The sequence below is a fragment of the Tasmannia lanceolata genome, unplaced genomic scaffold (genome assembly GCF_043159265.1).
Source record: "Tasmannia lanceolata isolate RefF3 unplaced genomic scaffold, GAP_Taslan_0.1 ptg000015l, whole genome shotgun sequence".
In the NCBI taxonomy this organism is placed as follows: Eukaryota; Viridiplantae; Streptophyta; class Magnoliopsida; order Canellales; family Winteraceae; genus Tasmannia; species Tasmannia lanceolata.
This window is the reverse complement of record NW_027518692.1, coordinates 18,800,375-18,827,097: the sequence shown is the minus strand read 5'-3', so window position 1 is coordinate 18,827,097 and position 26,723 is coordinate 18,800,375. Positions and strand designations below refer to the sequence as shown.

Sequence of the window (26,723 nt, the reverse complement as noted above, 5' to 3'; positions counted from 1 at the left end):
AATACCAAGACCAAGTAATGCAAAGTAGTGTCAATGAAAATGAAAAAGAATACAACAATAGATCCAAGAAGATCGAGGAGAAGAGGAAGAGAAATACCGTAAACCCTAACAATCTCAATAGAAAAGAAAACGATACCAAAGTAACATTCTCTCTTATATATATATATATATATATATATATATATAACCCAACCCTAGGTATGCCCATCCCCTCCCGCTCTCCCTCTCCAATCCAATTCAACTCAACAAAGCCTTTGTCCCAAACTAGTTGGGGTCGGCTAAATGAATCCTTTAGAAAAATTACATGAAGAAGGTGAAAGGAATCTACCTGGCTCTAATCATGGCTCTAGTTGGGTTCTTCTACGTGGATCATTTTCTTCCATTCTATCCTATCCAAGGTCATGTTCTTGTTATGTTCCTAGCTATCAAGTCTTTCCTCACTGTTTCTACCCAAGTTGTTTATGGTCTGCCCCTACCTCTTTTTACTCCATCAATTTGGCACAAGTTGCCTCTTCTCACCGGAGCATCCACAGGCCTACGTTGGATATGTCCAAACCATCTTAAGCGGTGCTCTCTCATCTTCTCCTCAATTGGTGCCACCCCCACCTTTTTACGAATGTCTTCATTGTTAATTCTATCTAACCTTGTGTGGCCTCACATCCATCTAAGCATTCGCATCTCCGCTACACTTATCTTATGCACATGCTGCTTCTTGGTGACCCAAGATTCTTAGCCGTACAGCATGGCTGGCCTCACAGCTGTCTTATAAAACTTTCCCTTCAACTTGGTAGGGATTTTACAGTCGCACAGAACTCCTGAGGCAAGCTTCCACTTCAACCAACCCGCTCTTATTCTATGGTCAGCATCCTCTTCAATCTCTCCTTATGTAGAATTGAACCAAGATAGCGAAAGATATCCCTCTTAGGTACCTCATGCCAGTCATATTTACTACATCCTCGTCCCGCCTCTTTGCATTACTAAAGTTGCATTCCATATATTCTGCTCTCCCTCTCCAATGCAAAAAATTAAACTAAAATTACTAAGTGCCCCAGAAGTTATTTAAAGTAAAATGACAAATATGCCCTATTTGCAGTAATTAACGAACAACCACCTCCTCAAGTCACCAAAACTATAGCAAATGTGATTCATTTTGCACCAAATGTAAACCATAGAGAGTTGACTTGGAGATCCTACACTCCAGCATGGGTTCCAGATTAGTAATCTAAAGTTACGCCAGATTTTGGGACACTGCAGACACAAGTCAGCCACTTTTTTACTTGCATTGATCGTTATTCTTCCTCTTTGATTTCTTTAATGCATAGGATTACATTTACATCAGTGATCAGTCACCTTAGCAGGTCAGTTTAGGAAAGCTATCAATAGACTGCTTCCCAATATCTGATAAAGTAGGAACCTGAGGAGATATACCACTGAGCACACTCAATCACCTTAGCACGTACATTTAGGAAAGCTATCAATAGACCACTTCTCAATATCTGATGATAGACCGTAGAGGAAAGGATGGTAAGGCTGAACCACATGACCTCCTATAAGAGAATCCTTTGTGACATGGATTAGCAGCAATGAAGCTTCTACAACTGACAGAACAACTAACAATAAGACATCAAGGGGTAAAAACTTAGACTTCGAGAACACTGATTTAGTTCTTCAGTCTACACTTTAAAGGGTACTGATTTAGCAGACTTTATTGAACGAACTTTGCAACTGCATTTTTTACCGTTTGACTGTGTTAACTTACCAACTTCTCCAAAAGCTTAAGCTTTTGGAGAAGTTGGTAAGTTAACATGGTATCAAAGCTTGAGCTGTTGGAGAAAGGCATTATTTATCTTTTATACTTTTAACACTCCCCCGCACGTGTGGCCCACTTGGCAAACACGTGGCACATCTGGTCCCACTTTGGGCCGACCATCGCATGTGGGTTTTTGCTATTCGGGAGGTTTGAACTCAGACCTTTGGCTCTGATACCATGTTAACTTACCAACTTCTCCAAAAGCTTAAGCTTTTGGAGAAGTTGGTAAGTTAACAGACTGTTGCAATTTCTTACTATTTGACTGTTGCAGTTGGTACCACAGTTACCAGGGTCGGAAATGAATTCGGGAAGCTAAATGTGAAATGAAAACGGGAAACATAAAGAAAAAATAGCGGGGAAACAAGAAATGGGAAAACGGTAGAAAATCGCATGAGAAACAACATTGGGAAACATCTTAGGAAACGCATTAGAAACATTTCAAAAATAATAGATAAACGTAATTGAAAACACATGAAACACAAGGAAAACACGAAATATATGGTTTTGTAAATTGAAAAAATTCTTAATTTCAAATTTCTATTTGAATATTTCTTATTTTTATTCTTTATTACAATCATTTTTTTTTTTTGAATAGTTCTTTATTACAATCATGGTTTTAAATTTCCTCTGAAATCCGAAATTTCGCGAAATCCGAAATTTTGGATTTCCCAAATTTTGGCTGAAATTTTCGAAACATTTGATTTTTTTTTAAAAATGTAGTATTATTCCGAAATTTCGGCCGGAAAGAATAAAATAATACTTTTTTATATTATCGGATTTCGGCCGAAATTTTAGTTTCGGTCAAAGCTGAAACCGAAACCGAGATTTAAATCCATGATTATAATATATGCTATTGTTTTCCTTTTTAATATCTATTCCACAATTTTTTTGGCGTGTTTTTTACAAAACAATTTCCGTAAGTTTAACACATGTTTCCCACACGTTTCACATATGTTTTCTACGAGTTTTCCATACGTTTCTCAAGGTTTCACACATGTTTCACATAAGTTTCCCATATGTTTCACATGTGTTTCCCATGCATTTCGGAAACGTTTCCACATTTTTTTCTTATCGTGTTTCGGAAACGTTTCCGAAACACGTTTTCGGGAAAACAAGTTTCCCACCTGCCGGCTATACTATGGTTGGTACTAGTAAATTAAGATCACGAGGTACATAAGCTTCTTTGAGCTGGAACATTCACTTTCTAGAAAGTGATTCTAAATTAGCCTTCAGTATAGTAGACAGTTGTGAAGATATCAGACATGTGACAGTGACATGCATGTCCAGATTTACTAGAATGCTTTCAGTTGTAATGGGTTTTTTGTCCATCAGTTACTTTGTTTAAAATGGTGATGGGACCCTCTTCTAAGTACTTCCCTGTAGAAAACATGTGTCATTTACTGGAGGGAGATTAGAATGTGATCCTTAAGAAAACAGAATGTCATCCGTAAGATCCACAAGTATTCTTTAAAACATTAAAAGGATACATGGAAACAGAATTAAAGTAATCAAAATACGATTTGGCTTTCATCTAACAAAACAAATAAGTAATTCAAGGATATAAAAAGTAAGAAGAAACACAACAATTACAAAGTACTTTTGGGACAGCGTGCAATAATAATGCATGTAGAATTGGAGATACATATGACAAGCCAAATAAGTCGACCATGGGAAATTTTTTGGATGAATACCATTTTATGTAATGTAAATTTATCACTTCACTTGAGATATGATGATAAAAGCATTGTCTTTTTAAGGTTTACTGACAAAAGCTTTGTTCCCTTTAAAAACTATTCCATGAACAAGAAACAAAAGAAAGGAGAGAATGAAGATCTTTCTTTTTTTCTTTTTTCTTTTCTGAATGGCATGGAATTTCATTAAAAAGGACCGAGATGGTCAAATACAACACAAAAGGCAATATAACAGCAATGAAAGCGAAAGATGAAGAAAATCAAGGTGGCAGGAAATCAAAAAGCTCCAAATCTTGTTGAAGGTTTTCTTTGGGCGATGATTTTTTCACACCCCCTGTAGTATAAATCACACCCCTTTTAACGTGATTTGACGTCAAAAAACGTTAAAGTCTGCCCACAATTCACGTTAAAAGGGATGCATATTATCTTATAGGAGGTGCAAAATAATCATCTCCCTTTCTTTTCAGTATTGTTTGTATTTTTTGTTTTAATGTTAAGCTTTACAGCAAGGATCTAACAATAAGAGAAATTGTGGCTTTCTATTTTCCACCTCAGGGTAAAAGTGAAGGAATCTAGAGGTGTATCTCACTGTAATGGTACCAAGAAGTGGATTTAGTGTTATGGCCTTAAACAGCGATAAGTAAAACTGGCTTTGCTTTTAGGGTCTTGACAGAAAGAGAAATTTTGCTTTTGTAATGGTTAAATGATGAAGAAAACAAATCTACAGTTTGGTTATCACTGTCACAGCTATAATGAGACAACAGGAAGTGGGTTCTACTGCAAAGAGAAATTTTTCTTTCTCAATGGTTAAATGGTGAAGACAACAAATCTACACTCTGGTTATCAATGTTGCGGCTAAAATAAGGTATCGAGTAGTGGGTTCTACTGCTGGGGTCTTAATCAGTGATAATAGATAGGAGTTTACCATTCTGGATCATTGGATCAATGAATAAAGACGCCACCTAGAGATGGAAAGGTTAACCTTTGTCACAACAATTTCTATTCCAAGAGATCCTCACGACCAAAGAGTGGCAGTGGACAGTAGAGAAGCAATAGAGAAGACTTTTATTTGAGGAAAAAATGCATAAATAAACACCACCTACAGACACATTCAGTCATAGAAAGGAACTCCAAAGAACCTTAGGGCGTGCACGGCAACCAATCTCATTCTCGGCAGAATAAACGGGCAGGAACAGGAGAATCAGAATCTCTGAAGCGACCCCATGTAGCTTCAGAAAATCTGATTCTCCACCACCTTTTTCGTGGGTTTTTTAAGAAACGGGCATCATGGGTCAGGTATGCCAAACACGGTGAATCGGATTCTTTCGATTTGTTCATTCGTCGCAGCGGAAAATGCGAAGAACCTCTTCCATGAAGGGTTGCAGAACTCAACCTTAGCACACAAACACAACGCACAAGGATAAAGAACTTCTGCAACAGTTTTACTTAAGTCGTGAATGGAGATCCCCATTTAAACATGCTTATTCAAAGAGTCGCATATGATACACTTAGACATCGAATAAGTATCATTATCAACAACTAAGTAGATAAATACAAGAAAGTCATGTAAGCACAAAAAACTTCAACATGTCAATTACCTTCCACATCTCCTCAGGATCCTCATTAAAAAGCATATGAATGAGACGAGCAACAGAATTTTGTTCCTCATTGAAGTCCTCCTCATCAAGCTAATGGAAGAAAAGACAAACAGCCTATTTAGAAGCATCATCATGTGCAACAAAGATTCGACAACAATAAGCAGTATTATTTCCAGAAAACCAATAGAAGAGTTTGGCAACAGCATTCTAAGCATTAAAAGCAAAAAGACGACTAAACTATCCATACAAAAAGGTAATAGAAGGAATTTCAGATCTTTACCTCATCAACAGGACTCCCGTCCATATCCTTTATGAGCCCCTTTATTAATTCAAATAGTGCTTCTACCTAAAATGTGTAGTCAGTTAAATTACGTGGACAAGGAACAATAACAATTTGAAAAAGCAGATTGGTGAACAAAAAACATACTTTATCAGCACTTGATATGCAAGTGGTGTTTTTCATGATGCTTTGAATAATAACCACAGCCATGACTTTATTTGTTCCATTATCAAGGTGATCCATGACACGCGGATAGTTAGAAAGTTTCAGTGCAATGCCAATATCATTGTATTTCTCCAGAGGAGCACTCAAAAGTGCAACAATTTGTTTTGTAGCTCTGCTGTCCTCAATCTTTGCCTTGCCTGAAAGTTTCTTAACACATGCACCCTGTGGGCAAAAAGGGAAGAAGAATAACTAGGTTGGAAAAAAGACATGTACGAAAGACGTAGACATCCGGATATGGTGCCACACGAAGTATTACGACTACTTAGCATAGCTGCATGCATACCAAAATGTAATAGTATATGGGTAGACACTTTTGGATGCTAGTCTCATAGGAATATATCCTACCATGACCATATAATATTCACATTGGTCTATATTCTTGACAGAGGAAGGGACTCTTATCATCTCATATTGATTTTTTAGAAGAGTTTTTCAGAAACTATGAATGGACATGGCTTTACGGAATTAAAGTAGAAATAAAGTTGATACAGTATTTCTATTTCTAGTGTTTATATATAACTATACCACTTGTCCAGTATTTTGAATTCTGCTTGCATATACTTGCCATTCAACAACATAGAAACCTATACAAAACAAGGCACACATATGATGCAACTTGAATATAATACATACCAGTACTTGATCCACATAATCAAGCCGATCAGAATGGACGCGTAGAGTAAATGTAAGGAGAGATACATATAACGAAATAGCTCCAACAACCGGCATGTCAACCTGTGCTTCTATCACCTGTCACAAAAATAAAGATGATTAAATTTCAAAAAATATTAGAAGAACAAACCAGATTACCAAGCAACACAAATAAATTGAACAACAAGAAACTAACCAAAAGGAAATCAAGATATTAGATACTGGAAGTGAAATCATAACCATTGTCGGTCAGTTGTGAGAATCTGAGAATGTAAAATTAAAGTTTAAAAGCATCCCTAATATTTAAAGAAAGTTGAATACAGTCTGGGCATGCATATCAAATGATGCCTTAAGCAATAACAGTCGTGAGGGAGAATCCTTGAGGCAAGAGGCCAAAGGAGTATTTCATATTGCATTCTTAAGAGTATTCTCAGTTAGAAGACAACCTTTTTTTGTTCCTATTGTATTAACTAATGGACCAACCGCTCCATAGTTATCTAAAGATCACTACTTCTAACTACCTATATTTATGTCTGACATCAACACTGTCCAATTAACATAGCCACAAACCCTTATCAAGACAATTAGAAAAAGGCACATAATAGCAAAGCACCAGAAAATATCAATCTCAAATATTAAAAACATTTGAAAACACAATTATGAAGTTTACCTTCCCAATGGCGTTGCTCAATTTGGCAAAAGCCTCAACTTGCAAGAATTCTGGTAACACCTGAAGCAACAAATCATTAGTGTTAAAGCATAAAAGATTAAATAACGCCATCTCCAATGACTAAAGCTTTTGGAATAATTGGTTGTTTTCACATGGTATCATAGCGAAGGTCCTGGGTTCAAAACTCCTGATATTAAAATCTGCATGTAATGGGCAGCCTGAAAAACGGGCCACATTTGCACGTGTAGGCCAACCCTAAAAAAGAGCGGCCACACGTGAGGGGGGAGTGTTAAAGTATAAAAGATTAAGTAACGCCATCTCCAACAGCTTAAGCTTTTGGAGTAATTGGTCGTTTCACGGGAAGCAGGATGCATGTAACTCACTTCTGTACTTGAAGTAGCATAATTCGATAATCTCTCCATTAGTTGAGATAACACAGTTTTGATGTCAACAGTCGACTGAGAAAAAAATTAAGGGAAAAATATGTTAAACTTGTTGCCGAAACATTTGCTCAAGTTTTCACAGTACTGATATTTCAGAAGCTAAACTTTTTTTTTAGTGGTATTTCATAAATTAAACTTCATTCTCATAATCACAAAAGCTAGAAAATCAAATATGCATCCTGGAGCGTTTCATCTTATAGCTTTGAATTTCACTCATCCAAGGAGAAGTAACCCCCAACTACCATGTTTTTAACTTTTTTTTCTCCAAATACTGTGAAAATGGATTTTCGCATGAGAAGGAAATCAACAAGTTGGATTAGAAAATCTTATTAACAGGAGATAATTTATGAAAATACACTTCTGTAAGTAGGAGTAATTAACAGGTCATAAATGATACATAATCCTGTAAGTAACTAGTAGTTTTCACCGGATATATCAGTAGCAAATCAGTGTCTTTCATTTCTACATGTCTTTTATTTCTACATAATTACAAATAAAAAAGAAACCCCCTGCAAGGCCTAACGCATGAGATAAAGTATAGTCAAGTTCTCCATTTACTAGATTGAGAACCTCATTTTTATCAGCGGTGAAGATTAAGCACCTTGAAGACAATGAATGCTGACAGTAAATTTTCACAGCATGATAATAGAGTTATAGGTCTACAAAAATGGTAAACTTTTCAAAGTAAAAAGACTCAAAGAGTGTACGCACGCGTTGGAAACTCATACTTGTTCATTAATACAGTTTAGACCTAGTATGAAACACTCATCCACTGATTAGATATCTTATGAACCATAAAACACTTAGATCCTTCAAAGCAATGGAGTATCCAAGCATTCTTTTAGCCAACTAGGATACTTATAGCAGATCTTTTAAAACAATGTATCGGAATCGGATGATCAACTTTAGAGGATACCCTTACTCGATCCGTGTAGTAACTGATGCTTTTATACATACCAGGGTGAACATACATAAGCACTATCGAAAAACACAGAATTAAGAATGGGAGCCACCTCCCCAGGAGTTTGTAAAGCTCAACTTTGATGGCTCAAGTTTGGAGAATCCTTGTCCTGCAGGAGTTGGGGGTGTTCATAAAAATGCGGGTGGTGAGGTTCTTTGGGCTTTTGCGGGGCCTATTGGGGTGGCGGATGCTACGGAAGCAGAGGTTCATGCAGTACACGACATCAAGAGTTGGAGCTTGTTATGAAAAATCATCATAAGAATGTCGTGGTAAAAGGTGATGCTTTGAATGCCATACGTTGGCTCAAAGGTCAGAAAAAACTGTCATGGAGATTTGATAGGTGGTTTCATGAAATGTTTGATTGGGTGAAGTCTCGGAGGCAGTTTCCAATCATGTCCGGCGCTCTGTTAATCAGATAGCGGGTGGGTTAGCTGGAGAAGGGGTGTATCGAAGCAATCTCTAGCTCTTTTTTATTCTCTACGGCCGTGATTTTTCTGTTTTTATGTTTACGTAGTGTATTTTCTTTCTTCTCATGTATCTTGAGCATCTTGGTCTTTCTAACCCGCATTTCCTCCAAGATTTAATTGTCAATCCTCTATTCTTGCTGTATACCTCAAGTCTTTGGAAAGACTTGAGAATAAAGACTTTGTATTTCTTTTTCCTTAGTGGATTTCTTTCGGAGTTTGTCACGTGGTTTTTCCCTTCACATCGGAGGGTTTTCCATGTAAAATCTTGTGTTCTTGATTTGTGCTTGGTGGATTGCTTTTTTTTTTTGTGTTTTGTGGTTTCTTATTCTTGGCTAGTTTCTTGATTCACAGATAGAAGGGAAAACTATATCCATTGCGGTCCATCCGTGTTTCCTCAACAAACTGGGGCTACAATTTCAAAAAAAAAAAAAAAAAGGGACTCGGAACTCATAAACGTAAGGGAGTCTCAGATGTGAAATATTACATGCGGGAGTAGGACCCTCCTATGGAAATGGCATTGGATATATGGGGAAGAAAGAAATGATCTTTGGGGAGAAATTATCTTCTCTAAATATGGGGCTCATAATAACGTTTGAAGTACTATCACACCCGCTAGTGGTAAAGGATTTTTTTTTTTTTGAGGAAGTTAACCTCGATATTATTATAAGATAAGTTCCTATCCCTCTGCATATCTCTAATATCATTTAAGAATTTAGTTAATCTCCACAGACCTTCGTTGTAGCTAATTTAAGGGTTTTTGACGAGAGGAATTTAGATATTGGTTCTCTCATTATCAGCATAAAAATCTCCATTGTTCTTTGGGATAAGGCATAGGATCCTAATTGGATCTTCTCCGTTTCGGAAACCCTTAGAAGTTGAAAAGAGGTGACTTGAGAAAGATCAGTTAAACCTAAGATAATTGCGAAGTGAATCCTCCACCTCCCAATGTGAAATTAAACTTCAATGGATGTTCGAAAAGGTAACCCGCGGTGGCGGGTAGTGGAGCTGTGATAAGGAATGAGACAAGGGGTGAAGAGGTTGGGCCTGTAGCTCAATTGGTTGAGGGTCTATGAAGTCATAGGTTCAATCCCAGCTTACCTACCAAACAAAGAGATGGGGGATGTGTTCATGGCTTATTCCGGTCCTAATGGAATTGCTGATTCCAAGAAGGATGAGGTTAAGGCTCCTTAAAGGTCTGAAAATCTCCTTGGATTATACAGAGGCCACTTATGGGTTGAGGCAACTAGGAAACCAATGTTATTTCTTGGGCATCTAGGAAAAGCAATGGTCCACAGAGATTCAACAATTTTATCCGGCATATCAGAGAAATTTTGGCGAAGATGGAATTCAATATCTTCCTCATCCCTCGTCTAGCAAATAACATGGATGACGGGCTTGCAAGAAGTGGGACTAACAGGGATAGATTGATGATTTCTAATGAGTTTTCTATTCCTTAAGTTTTGTTTTTGTTGTTAGCGCTTTGGGCTTCTCTGTTGTTTCGCGGACTCCTCGTCCCTTTTGTTTTGCTTCTTCCAAAAAAAAGAAGCAGAAGTCGGCCAAGAAACTGTTTTGTTGAAGACCTACGTTTCTTATATGAAGAGTTGATGAAAGATACAAACAATACATATTCAAGAGCTGAACTGGCAATTATTTATCTATTCGACCATGCTGATGAATGACTCAACAAAATAGCAAACTTGCTGATTGGTGAAAGAAAAATATTTCAAAAGAAAGAAAACATTTCATTAATAAATCAATTCAAAAAAGTGGAGAATTTCCTGAAAAAGTATGACATATCAATTCATATACAAAGTTGTAGCGCTTATTATTTCCTGGGTGAGACTCTTTTGAATCGGCCTTCGATTTGTGGCATGGTTGGCGCGTGATATGTAATGGAGTTAGGAAAAACCGAAGGTGGATCAAGTATGGGAACCACCTTTATAAGGCTTTTTGAAATTTAACTTTGATGGATCTAGCATGGGGAATCCTAGTCCATCTGATATTGGTGGGGTGCTAAGAGATGATCAAGGGAAGGTTATATGGGCCTTCTCGGGTCCAATCGGGATTTCGGATGCAAACGAGGCGGAGGTTTGAGCCGCACATCATGGTATAAAGCTTCTTAGCAATGTCTTAAATAGGGTGGAAATTGAAGGTGATTCAAAAAATGTCATAAGTTGGATTAATGGATCACACTCTCCACCATGGAGATTTGCGGCTTTCTTTGATGAGATTCAAGACATAATTGGAGTCTTTCACCTTCACGCATATCATGTGAAAAGATCGGCAAATGGGATTGCAGATAAATTAGCCAGAGATGGAGTTTTTAGGGAGGGCTTGGAACAGTTTGACCATCTTCCTCCTTGAGTTCTCGGCTTCTTGATTATTGTACTCTTTATGTTTTTGTTTTCATTTTATTTTATCTTGTACTTCCCTCGGGACTGCCTCGGTCTCGTTTATTAATTTTATCTATTTGCCCTTTCAAAAAAAAAAAAAATTCAATTCATATACAGATCTAAAGTAGCATCCAATAAATCAATCCTTAAGTGCTAAATAACCTTGACACCCCCCCCTCTCAATCAATCCTTAAGTGATAAATAACCCTCTCTCTCTCTCTCTCTCTCTCTCTCTCTCTCTCTCTCTCTCTCTCTCTCTCTCCATGGGCCTAGGTAATCATGCAACAATTATTAACCATATTTAAGATGAGTTATAGTTTATTTTCATTGTGAATAATATTAAAAATGTTAATATTTACCAATCTCTCTTTAGATGATCCAATGGAGCTGATTTTTGGTACAACCCCCATCCATGATGGGGCCTTTCAGATGAATGCTTAGGATCACCCAAAACATGTGGGCCCACCATGTTTTATGTACTTGACACGTGTGCAGGAACCATTCTCTCTTTATATTATATATATTATAGAGAATAGTTGTTTTGCATCTAAAACTGTTAATGCACAAAACTTTAGTAAATCATTTGCATGTATAATATACAACAGTATGCAGGTTGATTTACAAAGAAGGGAGAACATAAGGTTTTTCCAGGGTTTATGGAGTTGACAAACCTCCACCTACAGTCGCTTTCCCTTAGCTAAGTGTAAAATAACTTAATTATACATGACTTTTTCAATTTCCCTGAATAAATGTTCAAAATAGATAAAGGCAAGATTTTGATTCATCAGTTTGCAAAAATGTGGAACACATTGCTTGGGGAACTTAGACGGTTGATGGGAGCCAAACCCTGGGTGATCTCTCCTTGGCCCATTATGGCACATGTGGCTTAAGGATATGCAATGCAACCTAGTTCCAGTAGCCAAGGGGCATCAAGGAATGTCAAATATTACAAGTGAGACTTATTCTTATTCCCAAAAAAGAAGCAATTTGAAATAAAAACTAATATCAAAGTTGTATTCGCCAATGAATAATGATTGCAATATCCCCCCAACAATCTAACACAAGAAAGATGGTGACCAAGCCAAAAGCTTATTAAAGATTTACAAGTTACAAACTCAATATAATTTGTATCATGGGCCAATATGAATTAAAAATGGTGAACCAGTCCTTCTAACCATGGTATTAAATTTTCATCGAAACCGACACGAAACCAAGATATTTACGTTTCCATCCCCACTGAAATGCATAACAAAACTAAAATTGTAAGTGTATTGGTGGTATACAATACCAGTATGTGTTACATAAGTATAAATATATATATATATATATATGAGAAAAGTGTTCCTGCACTGTAGTTGTGTTATAACGCCTCCCATTGGTTCGTTTAGCGGGTCCACCTTTGCGGGCCCACAAAAAGTGACGAATGGGAGGCGTTATAAACAACTACAGCGCAGGGAACTCCCTGCGCTGTAACACTTTCCTCTCTCTCTCTCTCTCTCTCTCTCTCTCTCTCTCTCTCTCTTTATATATATATATATATAAAGAGAGAAAGAGAGAGAGAGAGAGAGAGGAGAGTGTTGGTGAGCTTAAGCTCACCAAATTTTTGGTGAGCTTAAGCGCCCAATCACATTGGGGCCTACTTTGTTAGGATGATCCAAAGCATTCATTTGAAAGGCCCTTACATAGATGGGGTGTGTACCAAAAATCAGCTCCATAGGATCATCCTAACCCATCCATCTATGGAGGTCAAAATGGACAGACATTATTTGTCCACAAATCTGCCCATTTTTGTCCTCCACAAATGGAGGGGTTAGGATGATCCTATGGAGCTGATTTTTGGTACACACCCTATCTATGATAGGGCCTTGCAAATGAATGGTTTGGATCACCACAGAAAATGTAGGACCCATGTGATTGGGGCGCTTAAGCTCACCATAAGTTTGGTGAGCTTAACTTTCCTCATATATATATATATATATATATATATATATAGCAGAAGAGAAAAGGAGAGAATTATTTGAATTTCTCCCAAAATTCTATGAGAATTACACATCACTTTTTTTTACTTTGTTTAACAAAAGGCACCATTCAACCCACATATTTTCAATCCTACCCCCTCCTTTATGCTTTTTAACAAAGGCACCCATTAAAGCCACATAATTTTAATCCTACCCCCCGCCCTCCTTTATGCTTTTTTAATTATGGAAACCTCTATAGATTGGAGGGCTAGGATCAGCCTATGGAAATGATCTTACGGGCACAACTTATTGATGTTGTGTTCCATCACATGGACGGTTTGGATCAACCGATGATGTGGTCCGTACAGTTCTTTGTCAGCCCGTGCATCGCACGAGGTTTTTTACTAGTATATATATATATATATATATATATATATATATATATATATATAGAGAGAGAGAGAGAGAGAGAGAGAGAGAGAGAGATTATATGATGAGTGGGCGTGCAAACACGTAAAGGTAGTACGATGGAAGTACCACCCTTGATATTTGATTCAACAGCAGCATCTGAAAAAGTGAGAAGCTGTTGGATCAAATATCAAGGTGTGGTACTGCTATTACGTGTTTGTACGCGCACTCATCATATAAAATCTCCTATATATATATTTAATAAATGCATGTGAAACGTGGTGTATATATTATGTATAAATATTTATATGAATTACATATAAAATGTGGTGTGTGATGAATTATCAAACATGCACGTCAGTGCATGTCACTAGGTATTCAATGTTGTTATACCATTATGGGTGGGGGATTTTCTTATGCTTTTTGAGTGTGCATTTGGGCTTATTTTAGCACTTCCTAAAGTTCTCTTAAATTTCCATCATTTGCATATGTTTTCATATGTTTCCATGATTTTATAGGATTTCCACTGAAATTTCCATCCAAAGACATAACTATTTCAGCTAAGAGAACACATTTATCTTTATTCTGCCTGTTGCATGAAAATTCCGTAAAAAACATGAGCATAACCCTTGACACCTTGTAGATATTCAATAAAAGAGTAGATAAAAGCTTATATCAAATAAGAGCCTCGTCCAAAAGAGTTTACAAAATGACTACAAAGATAGATTTCAAATAAAAGGAACACTAGTCATGTCAAGCACCTGAAGCTGGGGGCATGCACTCAATAATGTTTCTAGAGTTTGCAAGTGGTACTCATCTGGAAAGACTTGGATTATGCAATCCATCAGGTAATATTGGGCAAGCTCATCTTTACAGTTGACAACCTGTGAGTATTTCATCACAAGAGAATTAGCATAATGAGCTGCCATAGATTTTTATACTTAAAAACCAAAGATATGAAAAAGAAACAGAAAAAATATGACCTGCTCTAAGACTCTGGGTAGAACAGTCTCTTTGTACAATTCAAGGTCAACACCCTCTATCTGACTAAGCACGTGCAGATTTTTTCCAACCTAACAAGAAAATTCAGCATCAGCATAATAACTTTTATAAGGAAATATTTAAGTAATGACATGGATTCTCCAAATAATCCAGAGTATTTGACACACTGTAGGATATAATTTGGGTAAGGGTGTGGAATATGCTACAGTTTTCAGCCATTTCCCCAATTTTTTGTTATCTAACTACCCTCGCCCCCAAACCCTGCACACAAGCGCACATACACATATTGAAATTCACATATTAATATTATTCATAAATGGTTACCTACATATACGTCATTCAGATATGGTTGGATGCCTAGACATTCATAAGTTTCCTATAATTATGTTATCTTATTCATATTTATAATTCTGTCTATCTAACATTTTAGAAATTAGAACCTTGCAATTTTAAACATACCATATTTTTATGTGTCAAATTATATAATTATTGATAATTGTAACAACTATTGAATTATGTTCCCTATTATTTAAATCATTTGGTATCAGACTAGTAATGTTTAGGCATGTTTAATTAGAAATGCAATATTACCATTGGCAGACTGCTTATACCTTTTGTCCAAGGCATCATTCATGTGCCCTTTTAGGCCAATTGCTTGGGTGATGTGACTGTACTGACAACTTCATGAGGCATTATAGATCCCAAAGTTCGCATCGAAAGGACGGTAAACGTTGGCAAAGGATGGATTGGGTGAAGATACTAGCCTTGCTCGTTCATGTCCTTCATTTATATAGGAAAATCATGAGGGCACACCCGTTTCAGAGTCATCCCAAAAAGCCCTTCAAACATTGCCATGATTATCTAAATAGGCGTATATTTGTCAATTTTTAAAAAAATAGTGGCATTTTTTGTCATTATTGTATCGTAATATTAGTGGCATAAAGGGAAGAGCTGTTAGGAAGCCCCCTAACACAGGCATGTTTTCCTAGCAGCTCTCTTTCATATAATTTGATAGTCCAAATTGGATTGATGGAACTTCAAATAATAATGATTTTGTAAATTTAGCAACAAAAGTCACATCCAAACATTTCAAGATGAAAGTTCAAATAATTTGATAGTCCAAACTTGGATTTATGGAAGTTCAAACAATAATGAATTTGTAAATTTAGCAATAAAGGTCACATCCAAACTTTTCAAGATACTTACTCACACTCGATACGCCCATACCCATTTTTTCCTGTATCAGTATCCTAGATTTCAGGGTTTAAAGAATTTTCCTTAATCCATTCCGTACCAGTGTACTCATGAACATAACCCATACCCAGTTGCATAGACTAGACGTATTAATTATTTCACAAGTTTGAAGTTACTGATATTTACAAGATCGCGAAGCTCGCTCCTTTCTTTCTCCCTTTTCTCTTTTTCCCGAACAGGTCCCTGCAGATGAGAAAGCCCAATTTCGAGCCTCAACTCAGGATCACCTAACAGTATGAATGATCAACAATCACTATAAACACATGCGTGACCATAACTATGATTATGTCATGCCCGCATGATTCATGTTCACCTTTATGACATGCATGTCATGGAGAGTCATGCATGCCCATACATGAGAGCAGGCATTCACTGATATTTCAACCAACCTGATGCTGCATGCGGACCCACAGTTTATTCATCTCCGTGAAGTTTTGGAGTACAAACTCCACAGCATCCATAACAGTGTCAGCATCCCTGCAATTCATTAACCTTATTATGAGTTTGTAAGGCAGATATACAACCATGAAAAAGTACCTAAATATTAATTATATAAAAAAGCAAGATCCTGATCAAATGAACTGATAGATGAAGAATAGTTTGAAACTGATAGATGAAGAATAGTTTGAAGTCTAAAAGCTACAGTTAAAGAAACCTAATGATTGTGTTGCCAGATAACTCTTCCGGACTCATTGAGAAATTTCAATAATTCTACTCAAACCAGATTGCTCAATATAAGGTAATACCCTAAATTCCCCCATAATAGTTCCAGCATACTCAGAGGTAATGGGCTATCACTTCAATACTGAAAATCATTAGTCTATTCCTCGAAGTACAGAATCCCAAGCACTAAACGGCCTGGAATGGAGGCCAACAACTCGAAACACATTTCTGAAATTAGGCAATTGTCCCTAAAACAATTTGAACTAGGTCTGATGGTTGGGGGAGTCTTCCAAACTATGAACTCAATGAGGTGTTTGTGGCCAGGAGGTGAAGGAAGAAATAAAGATAAGTTGGTTATGAAGCTTAGTTGTCAATATTGTTTCATTCAGTATTCCGGTTTGGTCAGTGGAACGCTATGTTTCACTGTTTCGGCCATTTCGGTGTTTTCGTTTTAGAAAAGGCGTTATGACTTGAGAATTTCTTTTAATATTTAAAAAAATTAGAAATAAAAAAATGAGAAATTAATAGAAAATATAAGAAACAACAATACCAATCAAATTTAACAAAAAGACACATTTATTACTTCAAATATTAAATTTATGGGATTTGCTAGCGTCCATTGCAGGAGGCACTTCGCGGATGGTCCGTTGCATGTGAGAGCAGCCACACAGGCTCACTTTTCAAAGATTTTGTCCTCATTCATGAGGTGGCTGCTCTCACATGCAACAGACCATCCACGAAATGCCTCATGCGACGGACGCTAGCAAATCCCTAAATTTATTGCAATACATCAATGAAAGTAAGAAAATTAAGCATACAAATTAGTGATTGCATCTCATTGCCCAAACATATGTCATCTCCTTCTAGGAGTTGTCATAAGTTGGATCATCATGCTCAATGGAGTGGCACCCCTCGTCATCACCACCAACATCTCTAGGAACATCATCAAGATCGACGTTCTTATCTTCGCTGTCCTCATCAAGAATCGTTTTATAGTGCGTAGAAGAAGTTAAGAAAATACGGGGTTTAGATGAGTTTATAACTTTATATAGGGTTATTTGTTTGGGGAGGCAAAAAGAAGAAAAATGCTCTTCAAACGGCTATAAAACGATAAAAAACATACATAAAATAAGGGTAAAATGGTAAAAAACAAAACAAAAAAAAAAACTAGCTGTTAGGGTGAAAAGAGGTAATTTTTTTTTTAAAAAGTCATTTTTGGACCCTGTTTCACCCGAAATAGGGCGAAATATACAACGAAATTCAGTCTGGTGCACTTCTAGTTTTGCTACGTTTTTCTTATTGAAATGAATGGTTTTGTGACTTTCGTCCGATTCTGATGAGATGAAACGGATTTACCAACTCGCTATGAAGGCATTTCTGTTCAGATTGTGAAAATGGACCCACTTTGGGTAGGACATAGTAAGATTGCCTCGTGAAGGGAGGAATGGACTCATTCATTAATAAGATTCAAAACATTTGTTCTCTTTGAGATATGAGGCGTCCGAATAGAAAGTCACTGCTTCACTTTTTTCCGCAAGACTTTTTGGGATTGCATGGTCAACTATTTAAAATTGTTTAAGGCACATACCTCAAGGATGCATCAAGGGGTAGGAACACCCTCAAGGTGCAATCTGCAGAATGCATATGATTCCAGAGTCCAAGATGCACTGAATGTGCATAATAAGCACAAAACATTCCCCAAAAGTCAAGGGGTGTGGCTCTAAGGACCAGTTTGCTTCTTAGACGTTTTTTTAAATGATGCAGAGACTTTACTGGAAAAAAAAAAGAACAAGTAAAGCCCCAACCGACATGGTCATGGGCCAAAAAAGCATAATACAGCAATAAAACAACCAACTCAATCATGATTTTCAAAAGGAAAATGATCTCTCGCAACCAAGGACCCTCTTGAAACACCATTGGGACCCAAGGAATCTGCATCTTAATTGCACAATCGAAAAGAGTGATGAAAGGAAACCTCAAGCTCCTCAATGTAATCCAACACTTCCTGCAAGGCATCAAAACCTCTCCATGGGAAGCCCTTTATCTCTTTCATCCAACAAATAACATTAAGTGAATCCCCGCTCCACCACGAGACAATCAAGGATATAGACAAGAAGAGTGCCACTTTTAGAGCCAGCCCGTCCATTTCATTTGAATCCTTAAACTCAATTGGCCCCAAGAATACCCATCTGACCTCCCTATCAATGCCCCTCCCATAAGATCCCTCCAATAGTATTGGGCCCGAATTCTCCAAACTAGAGCCATTAATGTTTAGTTAAGAATGTCAAGAAAAGAAGGCATCTCAAGTCAAGAGACTCACTAGAAAGAACGCTCAATGAATCACCTCCCATGAAAATCGTAAATCAAATTCAGAAACACCTTTGTATTATTTTGCAATTATTGTCCGTTGAATAGCAGAATTGAAGACCACATGTTGGAAAGCCTGCACAAGCTTAGCCACTCTAAAGCAGATGGAAACTGCCAAGAACGTGCGGCGTGGAAGAAGTTCCCTATTCTTATTTTCTATTTTCGTCACTTTATTTGTAGCTAATTTTTTAGGCATCGAATCTCATCATTTTGGCATGATTCTGGTATTATTAGAAAGGTTTTTCAATTACCTATCTAACGAGCTCAAAATTAGACGATTTGGATATGATTTGAGCAAATTATGGGCATTTTGTGGAGATAGTAGTATATGCTTATTACGGGATTACATTTTAGGTAAGTTTTAACTTTTATTTAGTTTACCTTAGATTAGATGAATGGTTGAGATTAGTTGCTTAGGGCATAAGTTAGCTTGCAGGGTTTCTGTTCTTATAAATAGATGTTATGGAAGCATTGTAAAGGGGAGATTTTTTGAATTATTGAACGGAAATTTGCCTCTAGGCTTTTGGGTTATTTGAGAACTTTTCTGTGAATTTTCTTTGGCTTGATCTCTTAATGTTCTACTAAGGATCTAAGCACGTATTGATTGTTGTTTGCTTCATTGTTCCATTGTTTGTTTGTGTTTTGGAATATATTTGGGGAAATCTAACGTCTTACTAGATTTGCCGCAGTATTTCCAACCTCATCTGAGTTTGATTCGCTTCTGATCTTGTGGAATCGCAGCAATAGTGCAATCTCTTCCGGGATTGCATCACACAACCCTTGAAAACTCCTCAATTTCATTCTTTCCACGCCATCCATAGGGCCATAGTCAACGTTAAACTCACAAAAACCTAACCTCTTATCGGCCAAGAGGAGAATGCCCATGACTCAATCGAATCAGCAATGTGCTTCAGATAGCTCAACACATCACCAAGAGGTTGAAAAGGATGCCCCATTCACTATTTTGCTTGTTTGTTCTTTTCTTCCAACATATTCACTTCCTATCCCCTTGGGTCAGCTACAAATAGAAAAAAAGAAAAGAAAAAAAAGAACGACCTACATGAGATGCCTGGCTCTTAGGAGTTAGGAACTTAGGAACCTTTTGTCTTTTCCATTTCTTCACTCAAATGTTATCCATTATATATTAAATGAGAAGGCATAATGGTTACACCTTGATGCCTGAGGCAGTTTTTGAACAGTCCGTCACTCCTCACCTTGAGCCTTTCGACATTGCTCATGAAGCAAGACTTGAGGCATACAGTTCTATTAGAGGCCAACGAGATTCGGATGGCTTAGTAGTGACAAATGAATTGATCGACTCAACTTATCAACCGAGCCTTCAAGCAACAACTCTTAAGTAGGATCTGTGATAACGTGGAGCAGTTGTATCCTTCTTTGGGTGCTCGAGAAGATGGAGTCTAACTAACATCTCCATCTTGATAAAACACTAGCTATCACAATTATCACAACTCATCCAATTAAACATTAACATATAATTTTCTATGGAATGTGTAAGAGATTCTCCTTGTTTATTGTTATACAGTAGAACCTTTGATTTTTTATACTGGTGGTGGACAAGAAACAATTAAAAATAATAGAGTACAAACTTATAGAATCTCTACGGCATTTAATATCTGGAAAAACATAAGTTTTTGAATGAACTAATAGGGGGGAAAGGCTATTGTGCACAGGGTAAGGAGCTCAATGCCGCCAAGGAGCAAGTCACAATATCCCCGCCGAGAAAGGTTAATGCCTGCACTATGTCTTATGATCATGGAACTGGTAGAGGACTGCTGCAAATAACCATCAACTCTACAAGCTATGATCCATTCACTGGGACTCGACGACTGAAAAAGATCTTAAAAAGGTGGAAACAAACATCAGATCATCTTTCACATAGATTTGAGTGCCTCATCCTCTCAACCACGTTGAAAAGGTACAATACTTGTGGAACCTCTCTAAAATTATGGATTGTTTTCAAGATTAAATACAATATATAAATATTAAGTACAAAATCTCTCCATAATTTTGTGACTTTTTCAATATTAAGTATAAAGGCATAGAGATTATAAAGTATCAGCAAAGGGATGAAGTTGGCGGACAGGCTCAACAATAACATTTATAAAGTATCAAAGGGTCTACTATATTACATATCAGAAGCTATTTAGCTAAATAACAAAAATTAAAGCTTGTGACTACTAAAGTCAGGTGATGAATTGATAGGCACAAGGAGTCTTGATTTTAGGTTTGAAACTTGTGAACAGAGATCAATACATGAAAAGGAATGAAAAACGATGTTCAATTGTACTAACAATACTAGATTCTAATGCCCGCTAGAGGATCCAAAAAGAAAGTATAAAAGCATATGCCATCAACTCATGTATAAATCATATTCCACCCAATAGAAAAACAGATAATGAAGGCAATGTGATCTCCTCACCCTTCATACTCAGAACCAATATCAGGTAACTTGTCTCTACTAACTTGAGAAAGATAACTCCTTAGAAAGAGCCCACGTACAGGATTTTGAATGCCACGACACATTTCCACAAGGTCTTTAAGAACATCCTTAGCAGGAGCCTCCTTTGATTTGATGTACACAGATCCTACCGTGCAAAGGAGATACCTGATAAATCAACAATGTGGACTTCACAAACTAGGATCAAGGCAACGTAATATAACACAACAATGATAATTTATGCATGTTCATGTCGACAAACTAAATAAACTTGAGATGAAAAACATATGTTTTCCAAACAATGGTTGAATAACTTAATGACTAGCATACATACATTAACAGAGCATATAAACAGAAAATGAGACATACATGAAACAAATTAAGTAGGCATTCATTCTCCAGCTCAAAATATCCAATTCACTCGAATAGTAATGCAGCAGAACACCGAATCAGTTTAAACAGTCAGAAATACAAATTAGAGAAAAGATAATACAAAAAACCCAATGATATTCTAATTTCAAAGCAGCCGAAACAGGAAGAATCTGAACACTGAAAATAAAGATGTCATATTGGCCAATGTAGACTTGATTAGGGCATTGTGGCCAGGAGACGGTCATACTTTTTTTTGAATGGTGGAAGACAGTGTTCCCTTTCAAAACTTCAAACTGAACTTGAATTTCTCTATAACTAGACCCTGATCCATATCTCTCGGAGCCTATCTAAAGTGGCAGGCCGTATAATTTAACCAAAAGGAACCCCTTCTCATAACCCATCATTGAAGGTATATCAATGGCGAGGATGTCTTTCAAAATGTATATTGCAGGGTAGAGCTTTCATTTTATTACGTGGCTTCCTCTCGTTTCCTCCAATATAGAAAGCCAGAAATTTGCTTCCCTTCTTCCAATAAAAAAAAATTCAAGAATCACAATGTCGTTGATATTTATACCATAAAATAAACTTTGCCCTTTATTTTTATGGTTTCCCGTGGTTTCGTCTGATATATAAAACAGGAAATTTTCCTTCGTTCTTGATAATGAACCCAGTCCTAGATATGACAACAATCATTATCAAAGTGGAACAATAAAGGGAAAATTTTCATGTTAGGAACTTTTGGGTGGGGATGGTCGTTGGGGGTGGGTTTGGTGGAGGGAGGGGGGAAGGGGTTATGAGTCATAAGTTGTGTTTTAATTGAGTTTTGGTGTACAATAACAAGGTCAAAGTTTTCATGGTTTTTAGAGCTTTCAGCCCTCAAACAGATCAAAGTTTATTCCTACCACGGACCATCACCTAACACTAACCAAGACCAAGATCCAACAGCAGGCATTCACTTCCTTGAATATGCATCTCAAATATCTGAGAAACTTTAGAAAGAAACGTAAGGGTTTTGCATTCTAGCAAATCGTATCAATATAGACGTCCAATATTGCGACACACAGTTGCCACATGCACACACACATCACCAGCTAGAGTAAGTTGATGAAGGTTAGGGATTTTTGTTAAGTCGGTGATACATGTGCTATTCCGTCAGTGGGAATTTGCAAGACTTAACAAAATGACTTTTATAATAAATGTAAGGACAAAAATGCCCTTCTCTCCCTTATGCACTATATAACCACCAGAGAACTCTATTTGTCAATCTTACACACACACACACACACACACACACACACACACACACAGAGGAGGGGGATAGAAAGAGGAAAGGAGGAGGGGCTGCTGAGGAGGATCGTCGATCAGCAGCGGTGATTGATTTTGAGATCCGTGCGGAAACTTTGGTTAGCATTCGAGGAAAGTAATATGACACTTCTTTAGTGTTTTCTGCCGAAACTTCCCGTTTGTTAATCTTTAAAAATTGTGATATCTGTTTTGAGTTATTTCCCTCATGAATTTGATAAACTCTCTGAGATTCATTTCGAGCTATTTGTAACGCTACCCGTCCATTGTAAAAATCGGGTCGAGCACGCCACGTTTGAGAGATTTTGGAATGCTTGTGCCACCATACTTTGGGTAAAGGATTTTTAACTTATTGGAAATCATTATACGTTTTCGAAAACTTGGGTATGTTATTATTACCGGCTCTGAAAGAATTTTATGTAGTTAAAATAACTTGTTCTGCGAACTGATATGCCATTATGATAAGTTTACATAGTTGTCAACCCGTGACTCGACTCGACTAATGACTCGTAAGAGTTTTTGACAAGAATAGAAATTTAGCTCAAAAAATATAATTATATATCAAAAGATGAAGCATGTAAAAAATATAACCCAATAGCACATAGGTAAAGCATTAAGCCAAAAATATAAATAATTATGTGCTTGTAACTTGCATGCATAAAAATAATTATGTTTTAAGTTTCAACTTCCAAGTTTTCAACTATCAAAACAAGAAGGCCCAGGTCCAGCGAATCGACTCGTAAGAGTTATTTTTCGAGTCGACTCCTAGCGACTCGTTTGAGTGACGAGGCAACTCGAACGAGTCTTCAACAGGGGCGAGTCACCCATGCGACTCGCCCCGAAAGCCCAGCGACTCGACTCAGGAGTTGACCCGTACGAGTAGTAAGAGTTTGACAACTATGTAAGTTTAGTACATGTTTTGTGACACTTTGTAACCATGATGAGTTTGAATATATTTTGTGACCATGACTGGGAAACTGTTTCATTTGGATTTTATGTGGTGCATCTGTGCCTCCAAGTTGCCGTCTTAATAGCAGTTTTTGTCTTGTGGCACTTTGGTACCCCCGACCTGCCAGCTTAATATCAGTTGTTATTTGCGGTACATCGATGCCCCCGAGCTGCCGACTTAATAGGAGTTGTTGTTTTGTGGTGAAATCTTAATAACAACTGGTTTAATGATGTGATCTAAACCATGCACATGTGCTTATCAATTTTCGCATATGCTCTCGAATAATCTGCTTTGGTTTTATCGGTTTTGATGCAAATGAGGATCTGGTATTTTGTTTTGTGCCCGGTCATGATTATTAGTTTTGTATCTGTTTATGTTTCATTCCATTTTGGTTGATCAATTCTAACGAAAATGAGAAATTTGAACATATGCTTAGTTATTCCCGATCATGCTTTGTTCAACTAATCTATTTTAGCCTTGTTGTAGTTGTCACTTGTTATGCTAAGACCCAACTAGGGCAATGGTATATTACTTGCGGGCTTTCGAGCTCTCGTATTGTTTTATATTTTTCAGATCCTGAACTTTGATTTTGTATGGGACCAGGGGAGTGCCCAACCAGTCTATCACTTTGAGGAGTTTCTTAGTTGTGGGTCTTTTATTTATTTTGAGATGTGAGTATCTTTTATTGGAAAATTGAAGGAACTATAATAGTTTGAATCGCCTTTGGAATGCGAGTATTAGCTCTGACAATTTAATTACTTATTATGGAGATGTTTTAGTTGCTCTGACTACTGCTCTAGTGTGTTGTACGGGATTGCGGGGTTCTACCGTGTAAGCATGTGGCGCCTGTCGCACCTTCAGGTCAGGGGAGTGACAAATATAAAGACTTCCATGAAGTCATTCAAGGGGTAGCAATTAACTAACTTCAGGGAAATCCAAATTCTGTCTAGTTCATCAATTTGAATTGCGGCACAGCATGGGCGCGGTCAATTTAAGCAAATGATGAAAATAATGTTACAGAAAACCAGCAAGCAACAGAACTGCAAAACCGTCTAAATTCACCAGTAAAGAGTGTATAAAAGAGGTGTTCCACTTACAGCCTAGGCAGGATATTCCCAGCATGCTGTACAAGCTCATAGAGATCAATAATGGAGCATCCACGCTTGGTCTCCTCCTTGAAGAACATCTCCAGCTTCCTCAACTCGTCAAACGACCGCATATCTTCGTGCAATTATAAAGACCCAAAATGGGAAAAAAATTTGAGGAATCTGTAAAGAGATAAGGCCCTGTTTGGATTGCAGGAATTTTCTGGAAAATTTTGGAAATGAAAAAAAAAATTCTAAAATTCCCTACTTTTTCTACACATGAAAAACATAACTTGAACCAAACCTATTCATATTTGTTTAGAGGGACCTTCAATTTATGATGATATCCCTCTAAATTAAGCATACCCATATCATTTCCTCATAAATCATATGAAGAAAAAAAATTCCATCAGAAATGCTTTTTCTTGCAATCCAAACAGGGCCAATTGCAGGAATTTATTGGAAAAGCTTGGAAAGGAAAAATACTTGTAAAATTTCCTAATTTTTTTACTAAAAGAGACCTTCAATTTATGATGATATCCCTCTAAATTAACTATAAATCATATCATTTCCCTCTAAATCGTGTAAAGAAAAAAATTTCCATCAGAAATGATTTTCTTGCAATCCAAACAGGGCATAAAGAAAGAAACAAGGGTTTGAAGAGAATTACAGAGCTCATAGTATTTGTGAGGGGAGAGCCTGGATGTACGGAGCTCGGAGAGCATTTGAGCCGAATATTTGAGAGCATCTCTGAGATTATTAGAGTCCTAAGAAGAATAAGGAGCGAATTGAGAAAAAAAATTAGGGTTTCTAAAAAAGATTAGGGTTTCTAAAAAATTAGGGTTTGAATTTGGGGATTATGAAGGGAAAGAGGAGTACCAGAGCACGATGCATGTAGAAGGCGTTGTGTTGAAGGCCTGCGATCCCTTCAGCAAGCCATTTGTCCTCGTCATCTCCTCCGTCCGATAGCATTTTCGTTCTCTCTCTCGCCGTATCTCCGACGTTGGATCTCCGGTGTTTTTGCCTTTCTTCTTCCCCTTTCGACTATGTCTTTGACATGAGAGATCGAACTCCTATACGCGTTTTATATAGGCTACCTATATTTGCACGACCATGTTTTTATAATGACAGTAACTGAGCTTGTCGTTTGCCTTTTAATGGGCACCTGAGAGTTTTGCGGGCTTGTAATTGTAATAGCATTTTAGTACACAGTCTTGACAAGTGGTTAAAACCTTAAATAATAAAAGACAAGCTTAGTTCGCTTCATTATAAAAATACTGTAGTGCAAATATCAGTAGCCTTTTATATATTGCATTGAGGCAGGTGGTTCGCAACTCCGCATTACCTCTTTAATTTGTGCCTCTCTCTCTCTCTCATGACAAATTGATGGCCCCACATAGATGATTAACGGGCTCAAAATCGCATCGGTTAGGCAATCCTAACCATCCAATCGAATTTCAAAGAAAGACACTTTTAGGCTAGCTCCTTCCTAAAAGACTCTTTATGCTCTGTTTGGTTACGTTTTTTTGAGTAAAATAGCAGGGAATGTAATTCTTCTGATTACCCGAGGGGTGTTTGGTAGGGATTTAGCATAAATTGGAATTTTGACAGCCGGTTATGTCGGGGGCTTGTCGGGTGACGTGAAACCCTCGAAATTCGCCGGACGAATTTCTCCAAATCGAAGGAAAAATGGGAGAATTTCTCAGGGAAATTCTT

At 37.2% G+C, this 26,723-nt stretch overlaps 1 protein-coding gene across 2 annotated transcripts in view; it reads right to left on the bottom strand.

Annotated features, from left to right (window-relative positions):
* Positions 1 to 26,076, bottom strand: part of LOC143893087 (vacuolar protein sorting-associated protein 35B-like) — a 32,656-nt gene extending 6,580 nt beyond the window's left edge. Inside the window, exons 1-14 of one of the 2 annotated variants that reach the window (XM_077398042.1) lie at positions 25,887 to 26,076; positions 25,678 to 25,774; positions 25,020 to 25,143; positions 21,282 to 21,467; positions 16,201 to 16,288; positions 15,938 to 15,994; positions 14,539 to 14,628; positions 14,317 to 14,439; positions 7,309 to 7,383; positions 6,926 to 6,985; positions 6,238 to 6,354; positions 5,527 to 5,766; positions 5,380 to 5,445; positions 5,100 to 5,189 (exon numbers count right to left, since the gene is read on the bottom strand). In XM_077398042.1, coding sequence (XP_077254157.1) covers positions 5,100 to 5,189; positions 5,380 to 5,445; positions 5,527 to 5,766; positions 6,238 to 6,354; positions 6,926 to 6,985; positions 7,309 to 7,383; positions 14,317 to 14,439; positions 14,539 to 14,628; positions 15,938 to 15,994; positions 16,201 to 16,288; positions 21,282 to 21,467; positions 25,020 to 25,143; positions 25,678 to 25,774; positions 25,887 to 25,979 — 1,506 coding nt within the window. In that variant the 5' untranslated portion in view covers positions 25,980 to 26,076. Of the gene's footprint in view, positions 1 to 5,099; positions 5,190 to 5,379; positions 5,446 to 5,526; positions 5,767 to 6,237; positions 6,355 to 6,925; positions 6,986 to 7,308; positions 7,384 to 14,316; positions 14,440 to 14,538; positions 14,629 to 15,937; positions 15,995 to 16,200; positions 16,289 to 21,281; positions 21,468 to 25,019; positions 25,144 to 25,677; positions 25,775 to 25,886 lie in introns of those variants that run through there. The other variant, XM_077398043.1, reaches the window with a different exon arrangement.
* Between the last annotated feature and the right edge of the window lie 647 nt (positions 26,077 to 26,723).